The sequence below is a fragment of the Dipteris shenzhenensis genome, chromosome 13, assembly GCF_047967505.1.
Source record: "Dipteris shenzhenensis isolate YYH24624 ecotype China chromosome 13, Dip_SZ_1.0, whole genome shotgun sequence".
Taxonomy (NCBI): domain Eukaryota; kingdom Viridiplantae; phylum Streptophyta; class Polypodiopsida; order Gleicheniales; family Dipteridaceae; genus Dipteris; species Dipteris shenzhenensis.
The window spans coordinates 42,767,057-42,776,902 of record NC_141608.1 but is presented as its reverse complement, the minus strand read 5'-3'; the positions used below and the strand labels follow the sequence as shown (position 1 = coordinate 42,776,902).

General features: G+C 44.8%; 1 protein-coding gene across 1 annotated transcript; it reads left to right on the top strand.

The window, feature by feature from the left end:
- Positions 1-1,074: 1,074 nt before the first annotated feature.
- On the top strand, positions 1,075-4,756 carry LOC147895432 (uncharacterized). Its single transcript, XM_087383389.1, has one exon. The coding sequence runs from the start codon at positions 1,584-1,586 to the stop codon at positions 4,212-4,214; it is 2,631 nt and encodes an 876-aa protein (XP_087239515.1). The 5' UTR covers positions 1,075-1,583; the 3' UTR covers positions 4,215-4,756.
- The last annotated feature ends 5,090 nt before the right edge of the window (positions 4,757-9,846 follow it).

Genomic DNA, 9,846 nt, shown 5'->3' with positions numbered 1-9,846 from the left:
CTTGCTTTTAATGTATGATTGAATAAAGTTTGAGGTTATAAATATACTCTCAATCATTATGATTGAACAAGCCTTAAATCTAGAAAAACAAGTGTGTTTTGACAAGGGGTCAAAAAATACACAACCTTTTGTACTAATGAGCTTGCCCTAGTGCACATGCAGACACTTAAGATGACATAAGTTTATGCTCTTGTTTATAATTTGCACTCTCTTGGTACTTTATTATTGGGGATGGCAATTGGCCAAGTTGAGCCTAGTTGGCCAAGGACGTGGCAACAAGATTGCACAATTTGTGGAAAGCAAGCTCCATGAGCTCAAATGGGAAGGCACGATCTCTTTGTTTTGTTTGGATGGGATGGTAGTTTAGATCGGCCACACATAGATTACATTTGCATAGATGGTCGAGGGACCTCGATAAGCTCCTTTCTGGTGAGGACTCAGGACTCAGTTTCGGCCTTAGTGCCCACCGCATTCCCTTCACATTGAGTTCACAAGATTGAAAGCAAAGGGAAGTTGACGTAGATTTTAAGATGTTCAAGTGGGGGGAAAAAGCCTGCACAAGAGTTAGGGCATAACTATTATAACTAACACTAATTAATTGGGCAATTCAAACTTTCAAAGCATGTATAATTGATACACTAGTTCCATAAAGAAATTGTGGTACGAGCACTAATGACGAGATTTATGTCGAGTTTAGCCATTAATGAGGGGACAATCTAATTTAAGACAAGTGCTGACAGTGAGAGTGTAAGGCTTAATATGGGGGATTAAAGACCGCGATTAGCGCTAACATGACGTTAGGTCTAATTAGAGAGCAGCATCCGTAATTAGAGTTAAGACAAAATTAAGGTGTAATAAGGGATGGCAGGGATAAGCTCTAATTAATGATTAGAGTCTGCAATTAAGATTAAGGTGTAATTAGGGGAACTGCGAAGGGCTGGGATTTAGGGAAAGCTACTGGGATCTCGCGGGGCAGAGTGGAGACCGAGGGGTAATGAGAGGGACTGAAGGTCTGGGACCGATGAGGAAAAGGGTGTTTCGTCGTCTTCGTTAGAAAGCAAAATGGTGCAGCAACAGAAGCAGGAGCAGCACAAGTGCAGACGAGCTCTCGCCGAGCTTCCATGGCGGCCTCCGATCGCCTCATTTGAGCCTCCTCCCCTCAATCTATGTTCCCCCCCATCTTCTCCTTCTCCCTAGCTCCCTTTCGATCTGAACATTTCGCCTCCTCGCTCTTCCTCCCCCCAGAAATCTTCGCTTTTCCTCTGCCTTAGCTCCTCGCGCACGCTTGCCAAAGCTCCCACACCATAGCTTCTCTGCACCCTGGCGATCCGCTTCCTGCGCCGCCGCGGAGAGTTTTCCGCTCCGATTTGCGGCACTTGCCTCCCTCCTAGACGATTCGGCGTCGCTTTTGCGAAATTAGGCCCCTTCCTTCCCTGCGGAATTTCGCCCCGTGGTTAGGCCTGCGTTTTTCGCGGACGGCCTCCCCTCCCCCCCCTTTTCATGCTCTCGACTTTTTCTTCTGGTTCAGGGCTTTCTGCACCACGGTAGTCCTGTCGGCATGCTTCTTGGAGCTTTGGAGAGCAATGGGATGCACCAGTAGCAGCTTGAACAGCAGGCGTGGCCGTGTCCGGAGGGACCTCAGGCGAAGCAAAAACGGGCAAAGGCAGGCCATCTGCGTTGTGGGCAGCCGGTTGACTCAAAGGGCTCGGTTTCCTCAGGAAAGGAGCAAGAATCGTGTGCGATCCTGGAGCCCCGAAGAGGCAGGAGGGCTGTGCGACGAGGCGGTCTTGATTTTGGAGAGCGACTACTCGTGGAGTGTGATTGAGAAGGATTTCGCGAGCCCAGTTGTGGATGGGAAGCAAACATCCGAAGGGTTGAGCGATTCAGGAGCCTACTCTGAGGTGGGGGAAGAGAGGGAAGAAGACGGAGATGGAGAGGAGGAGCGACGACAGGAGCGAGAAGGGGCAGCGGCGTTGCTGGCGGGAGCGAGCAGAATGCAGCCCTTTCTGCCGCGGCTGCACTTGCTGGAGAGTCCGGCGATACTATGTACGGAGCAGGAGAGGAGGTTGCGGTGCGTGAATTTGGAGGTTCCGGCAGGGATGATAGATCTGAATTCCGACTATTCGGATGACGAAGGCGAAGGATTCGAGTTCGCGAAGGTGGAGGGAAGCCTGGCGAGCTGCAATTCGGAGCGAGGAGGAACGATGACAACGCCGGTACTAGCCGGAAGTTTGTCGAGCCCCAACAGCGAGGTTTCGGCGATCGATGCATCGTTTTCTGAAAATTGGGAGCGATCGCAGGACTGCTCCATCTCGGAGCCGGAGCTCGAGGTGCTCATCCGCACAGATTTGGAAGAATTGCCGTCAAGAGATGCTTTGAATTCGTTGCCGTCCCCTGGTTCCGGCGATATCTCCCCTTGTGCCCCTGTTCTCGAATCCTTCGATCAATCTTTCCGAGGTTCATCCCTGTCTGATGATTCTCTCTTCTCCCCCTCCGCTCAGCCCTCTCTCCCCAATGGATACTTCCCAGGTTTTGCGACATACCCTCTTCTTGCCTGTAGCTCATCATCCCTGTCCAGTGCCTCCTTCTCCGAGTCCACCCCAGGTTACTCACCCAGAAATGACTCGGTTGGAGATCCTCTGGATGACCCTTGTCGAATTGGGGACTTCCCCTTAACCCCTTGGGCGCGGCCTACGAACTGGGATCGTGGAACAGCAAAGTGGGACTCTTCGTGCCCTCTCGATTCAGGAGTCTATGACTGGGGTCAACCTTCACCCTCGGATTCTCCACTCGCTGATTGCACATTTCATTGTGGAGCGTTGATTCCAGGCTTGCCCAACGATCTAGCACAGCTTTGCCTCATGCGCGTTCCCTTCATCAAGTACGATCCCTCCTTCCGAATGGTCTGCAGACAGTGGAGGGCAGTTCTTTCTTCTGAAGAATTTTTCAAAACGAGAAAGGCCCTTGGGATTCACGAAGCCCATATTTCTTTTGTTGTGCATGGGAATAGAGTGCAAGTGTTTAGCTTGCAGACTTACGAATGGTTTTGCCTCCCTCCTCTACCTCGAGATGATGGAAATATTTCTCCGGGCTGGAGGGTTTCTCCTGAGTGGGAGTCATCTCCCATTGGAGTCTCATCTGACGTTGGAGCGTCGTCTGATTGGGGCATTGATCCATATGACTGGTGGCAGCTTGACACAGTTGCGGTTTCAGATGGGATAATATACGTAATTGGTGGTGATCGGGCAGAAATCCATTCTTTTACTCGACCTAGCAAACCCACCAGTAGAGTTCACAAATATGACTTTTGCAGGAATAAGTGGATCGCAGTTTCACCTATGCTAGTGCCCCGCTCCCATGCAGCTGCGGTCTCTCTTGGTAAGTTCATTTATGTAGCAGGGGGAAGTGAAGACCGAGATGAAGGAGCTTCTGCAGAGGTGTATGATTGTGACAAGAATCTGTGGAGTGTTATTCCCAGTATGAATACATCAATGAGAATGTGCGTGGGCTTGGAGCACAATGGATGTTTCTGCGTGAAGGGAGAAAACACTGGTCCAGGAAGTCATGTTGAGGGAGAGATTTACAATTTAGTGATTGGTAGATGGGACAAGATGACTTCAGGCATGAGGAGGGGGCTCGAGCGAGGTCCTGTGGCATCTGCCAGTTCAAATCTATTTGTGGCAGACTGGAAGGATTCTCTGCTCAAGATGTATGATCCTGAGCAGGATTCTTGGTTAGTGCTATCCAAGCTTCCAGCTCGAATCAGCCGGTTGATTGGTTATTCTAATAGGTTGTATGGATTGACTGGAAAAATAAAAGTAGATCCATACAACCATCATGTCATCTCAGATGCACCTGCTGAGGTTTGGAGGCTCGATCTGGGAAGAGTCATAAGAGATCAAGCTCCTGCTGGCAGATGTATGTTGGGGCTAGATGCTGGGAAGGCCAACGGACCACGACTGGTTCAAAGGGAGCAGTGGGGAGGATTATTGCAAGCAGGTGCAGAATCAACATCATCTCAAAGAGAGAGAGGATCTGGATTGCCGACTGATTTGCTTGAGGAGTCTAAGAATGGGGGCCCTGGAAACCCCTCAACGCAGACGAGTGGTAACTATGTGTGGGAGTGCTTGTGGAGGGATCCAAAGCAGATGGTCAAAACTGGAGGCCTAGCATGGGTCCCATGTATTGCTCATTGTACCTCGTTTGAAGATTAGATGCATGTGAACTCATTTGTATACACAGCTTCCTCAATACTACTTTGTCTTTATAAAGTCTTGTACCTTTTCATTACAACATACCTGAGGCTGCAGATATGGACTGAATAATGAGGCTGAAGATTTGGCAGTTAGGACCATACGATCAGGCAGGGTCTTCCATCTAAAGGCAATACAGCTAGCACTCATTTATGCCAAGGAACCTCTGAAGTTCGTGCATGCCAAATTGTTATTTACGGCTCTTGTTTGGTTCTTTATACAATGGACATTGAAACATTCTGAGAACTCTCAGCGTAGCTGTATCTGATTTTCACAAGCAACAGTGGATGTATATTTTGTTGCCCATCCAGATGGGGAGATCCTTTTCAGATGTATAACAATACCAGCTTCTGCAATGGCTAAGTTTTCACTGGTCCCATCTCTTTGGATACTTAGATCAGGCATCTGAAGTGGAACCTGTGTTAGCACGCACTGTAAAGCAATGATCTGAGGTTTCTTTTTCTAGTGTTTAGCGGCATATGATATGAATGAGCTTGCTTCAACATTGTATGTCAAGGCAAGTCTGAGCTGTATTTTAAAAAAAGATAAGGCCCTTAAATTTCAGAATGGAGATGGCAAAAGTTATTTTGAACTTCTATTTTGAGTAGTCATAACTGATTAACCCAAATTATCAGTGTCGGTAAGGATACAAGAGGGCCCTGGGTTGGCTGGTGTTCAGGAGTCGGATGCTTTTAGATTACTTGGAAAGCATGAAAAGATGACGTGTATCGTCAAGTAGAAAATTCGAATCGTATTGGGTAAGGACATCATCAGGGATCTCATGTAGTCCAGCCATGTATGACAAAGTTCAGTGTAAAGGGGTATTTGTGAAGGCAATACCACAGGAGGTGGTAAATTGGGATTTGGGCTCTCCCATCTTAAATTTCCCCTCCTGATAACACTCAAATTGGAATGGATCTAATGGCTGTGGTTCAAGCTGTCTTTGTCTCTTGAAGTTTTTATGGAGGGGAGACTGGTAATTTTGGGCTGCGTGAAACATCAATCAAGAGTCAACCTTTCGGTAACAGAAATTGAGAGGTGATGGGTAATAGGAGGAGGTTCAACCTTACGAGTGACTATCATGAGATTGAAACTGCACAATGTTGTATTTTTAGAGGATGAGTTTGGACAAGTGCCTGGACGCATCTAGGTATATGCTTCTGCCGTATTAGTGGACATGCAAATTCACCTTGTGAAGTTTTTGTCCATTTTGTGGCCTGCTGATCTTTCTATCTTAAGTGGTGCGTTGCCCTATCAGCTAGATTCGGATGCTTGTTTGGGAGAGACTAAAATGAAATCATTTAGTGTAGCTTGAATGAAGAGATTTTGGACTACCTTTTGATTAGCCTTCTCCTTATAGTGCTAGCCTTCGTCATGATGGATGCTCAAGTATGTGGGTGCGGATTTGTATGTGTGAGAGCATATGTTTATACTATGGTCTACACCCACTGTGGGGTGCTGATGATGTCAGTAGGGATGTCATAGTAGCTAAGTCCCTGCTATGCGTGATGGAGTTTATGGATTTCAACCTTATGAGTGACTATCATGAGATTGAAAGTGCTTTATGTTGTGTTTTTAGAGGATGAGTTTAGACAAGTGCCTGGACTCATCTAGGTATATATTTGATGGAATATGCTAGTGTTAATAAGTCTGATGGTGGAGTGCATAAGAAATGGTGCATTTGTATACCACATTAAACACCTTCTTATCTTGCACTAATATGCCATGTTTAAGAATCAAATATTCAAGCAGTGTGAACATGTCTTATATAGGTACTAGTTCGAGACTGAAAAACATTTGTCTTTAAGCTTAATTTAAACATTTTTTTATGGTAAATATTAGACAATAAGCTCTGATGGATGGTTAATGGAGGGGCACCTACTTCCATTGATAGGCAGTCCTATATATGAGCTACTCATTTGTAAGCATGGGTCCAGTGATATCACCCGTACATCTGAACTCTCCATAATGTAGGCATATTAAGTCCACTTGGAAGCGGGAGAAGTGAACCATTCTGACAGTTTTTAGAGGCTCACTGTTTGTTATCTTCCCTTCAGAGCGCTTTAAGCCTCATTTCGTTGTAGAAGAGAGACTATGCGGATTGTACTAGTCTGTCTGTCGCTGCTCAAGATTGTTGTATCCTGTCTACTATTGTAACCTTTCCTTCCTCAAACTTTGTGCTTAAATATTTCATTGGTCTTTTGCACTCTAACTAGTTTCTTTCGCCTTAGCAGTCAATTTTGAACAGTACAGTGAGTGTAATTTTGGGATGTTGATTCTTGTCCCATAATTATGCCAACCAATGCTTTGGTGTACTGATGGCTCATTCACTAGCCAAGCAGGCGCGAGTGGGCTCAATCATTGTCTTGTTTTTGCTGGCTATTTGATGTGACTAAATATTTCCTAAAGGGCATTTTAATATCAATCATGCTTGGTTTTATTAGTTCTCTGCATTTAAATCAAGGTCGTTTTCATTTTATGTTGTTTATCGTGTAATATTAATCATGCTCTCTCTTATGGCCAAGGGGAACTATCCAGCTTTGGTGGTACAAATCCTTGGGCAAATAGAACATTTTCATTAGAAAAGCATGCTTTTTTTTTTTGGGGGGGGGGGGGGGTTCTCAATGAATGTGGTCTTCAAATCCATAGTTAACGCTAATCATAGTTAACATGTTTCGACAAGAACACACAATGCAAAGGTGAACTACAACACGACTATTGAAGGTCCTAGACATGAAAGATAAAAGAAAGATTGTAGGTGATCCGACCACCTTGGTTTGGGAACAATAGAACAGAATCCTTGTTAAATTAGACGAGTATGAACAAGGAAGTTGACCACAAGACATTGAGGCATTTTTAAAGACACTTACATAGAAAGGGGAGTCAACAAACAAATTCCAAATCCATTTGTATTTACCATCCCAATAGACTCTCTATTTAGAGATTATCCTTTTTAAAGAGAAGCTTGATCTCATCCAATCATGTCTTCAGACATAATTAGTTGCCCTTGCAAATTGTGGCTTCTATTCAAGACTAACAATTTGGAATGCATCCGAGGGGAGTGTGAAGGAGTGTCTTCTAAGAGGAGCTTGGAGGAGAGTCTTCTTTGTCTTCAAGTTTATACTATCTTTTTATGTTGGCCACGAGTTAATTGGCCAATCGTGTTTTGAGGAGCCAAGTGAGATCCAAGCGGCAAGGTCCCTAGTGGCAAGGACATGGAGGAGCTTGCTACGCAGGTGCACTAATAGGCAGCAACGGTTTAGAGAAGTCGTATGGAATTGAGTAGCCCTCGGGGCAAATGTAGAAGGCGATTCATGGAGTCGAGTAGTCTAGACGGTCATAGAAGTATTTAAGTAGGAAAGATGAAGTAGAACGGGTTCCATCAAGTGTCTAGTGTTGAGCAATAGAGTCCTAGATCAAGTCGAGCCACGTTGCTCTTAACTAAAAGAGTAGTGCCTCAAGCCGAGGCGATTATGTGAGCAAGAGTCGTAGATCAGGTCGAGCCACGTTGCACTTAATTGAAAGTGTAGTGCCTCAAGTTGAGGTATGTGAATCACTGCACCATCTTTGTTGCATGAGCATTCTCACAACTAATGGTTGGTTGTAATAGGCTCCAAAAGCTTGGGCATGACGATTCTCAAAGTTAGTATGGCAAGAATCGCACTCTGGATGTCAACCAAGTGACACAAGACACCAAGCCTAAGGACGGGCGTCCACCAAGACTTGATCAATGCCGGGGACAAAGGGAAAAACCAAGGACCACCATTGATCAGATGCTACTTCTATGGAGAGCATGGACACACTAAAGTAGAATGCAAGTTATGGTTGGAGCTGCTCAAGAGCAATGCAGAAAGAAGGGAGATTGATCCCTAATTGGCAAGTAAAACTGGTAGAGGTAGCAGTTTCGGTGGATGCCAATCTAGTAACCTGGTCTCAGGGACCATTGCCTCAAATCAATTAGAAGGAGAAGAAGCAAGTGGCATCCAAGTTAGCCAAGGAGCTAAAAGGCAAGGTCCCTACAATTGATCTACCACTCAAGCAAAATCTGGTTCTGTAGTCGACCTAGTCAGGTGAAGTTTTGTCCAAGTCAAGTCATCCCGATGACCAAGCCCAAAATGACCTAGGCATGGGAAACGTTTTGTACATGAAGGTAAGTCTCACACAGTGGCTGGACTACTATAACCTGCTTCGTATTGTCGAGAATTTCTTCTTGAGTAGCTCAAAGTTGAGCAGAAGCCACCTCCAATAATGGATTTGCTCGTCACCATTCTATTCATGATACCTCGAGGGGTCATAGATGGTTACTATAGCCAAGATCAAGAAGCAAAACATGCTAGATATTATCGTGGATGGTGACTCAACTAAATATTATCTCAAAAACCATAGTCAAATGGTTGAAACTTAAGAATTTTAAGACTTCCCCATTCTGAGTGCACATGGTAGACTAGAGGCATGGAGCCCAAAGGCTCTTGGATGTGGTTATCATAATTTTCGCAGTGCATTACACAGTGAGTCTAATTGTCATTACTATGGAGATGAATGCCTATCCATTGTCATTGCCTAGAAACTTGGTGGAAAATTGCCAAAGTATTACATGATTGGTGTTAAGATGATGACAATCATGTTTGGGAATATTGAAGTGGGAATCCTAACCAATCCAAGCAAAGTACCGAGCAACTATGTCGACCCAAAGACTTGGAACTAGATGATTAGTTTCCCCAGGATGTAGAGTCTCCTCTAATGGACATGCAAGTTGTCCATGTGGGAGAAATAGATCTATTCTAAGTAGCTGCCTAACTTAAACAGAAGATCAAAGCAAAGATGAGCAGAAATAATGTGCCCTGGCTTTTAATGAGGGTATGACTAGGGAGCGACAACTAGCAAAGCCAAGAACAACCATTGCTTGGTTTGGTTCTGTTAGCTTGGTTCCAGAATTGACCCAGGAGCTAAATCTAGGAACCACGGAGGAACCACACACAGTCTTGGTAAGTAATAATGTGTGGGTCATCAAAGCCATGCTGTGAAGACTCTTTTTCCACAATATACTTGGAGCTACACATATTCACAAGGTGTCCCACCAGAATATGTAAACCTTGGATTCCATTGGTTTTGAATGCTAAGCCGTTTCGTCAACAACGATATAGGATAAATCCAAATTATGCCAAGCAAGTCAAAAGCGAACTCCGTCAACTAATTCGAGTACTAGGCTTCATTTATGTAATCGATAGGAGAAATTGTTTATTTCCAATTGTGTTGGTGCCCAAGAAGAATGGGAAGCTTTGAGTATGTGTTGATTACAAGAAGTTTAATGTCCTAAGAGTGCCAGATCCGATCCCAATCCCTTTTACTGATGGTATTGTAGACCAAATTGCAGGATATGAGACGTACTCATTTATGGATGGTTACATTGGTGGGTAATATCAAATCTTGTTAGCACTCAAGTACCAATAGATGATTGCATTATCATGCAATGGGGTGCATATGCCTAGAAAGTTGTGCCATTAGGTTTACGTAATGCACCATCAACATTTCAAAGGTTCATGCTTGAAACCTTCAAGGAGTACTTCACTGAGTCTATTTCTATCTACTTGGT

Bases quoted from the DNA above. Each gene is read 5' to 3' on its own strand.
- LOC147895432 (XM_087383389.1), top strand. From the start codon at position 1,584: ATGGGATGCACCAGTAGCAGCTTGAACAGCAGGCGTGGCCGTGTCCGG.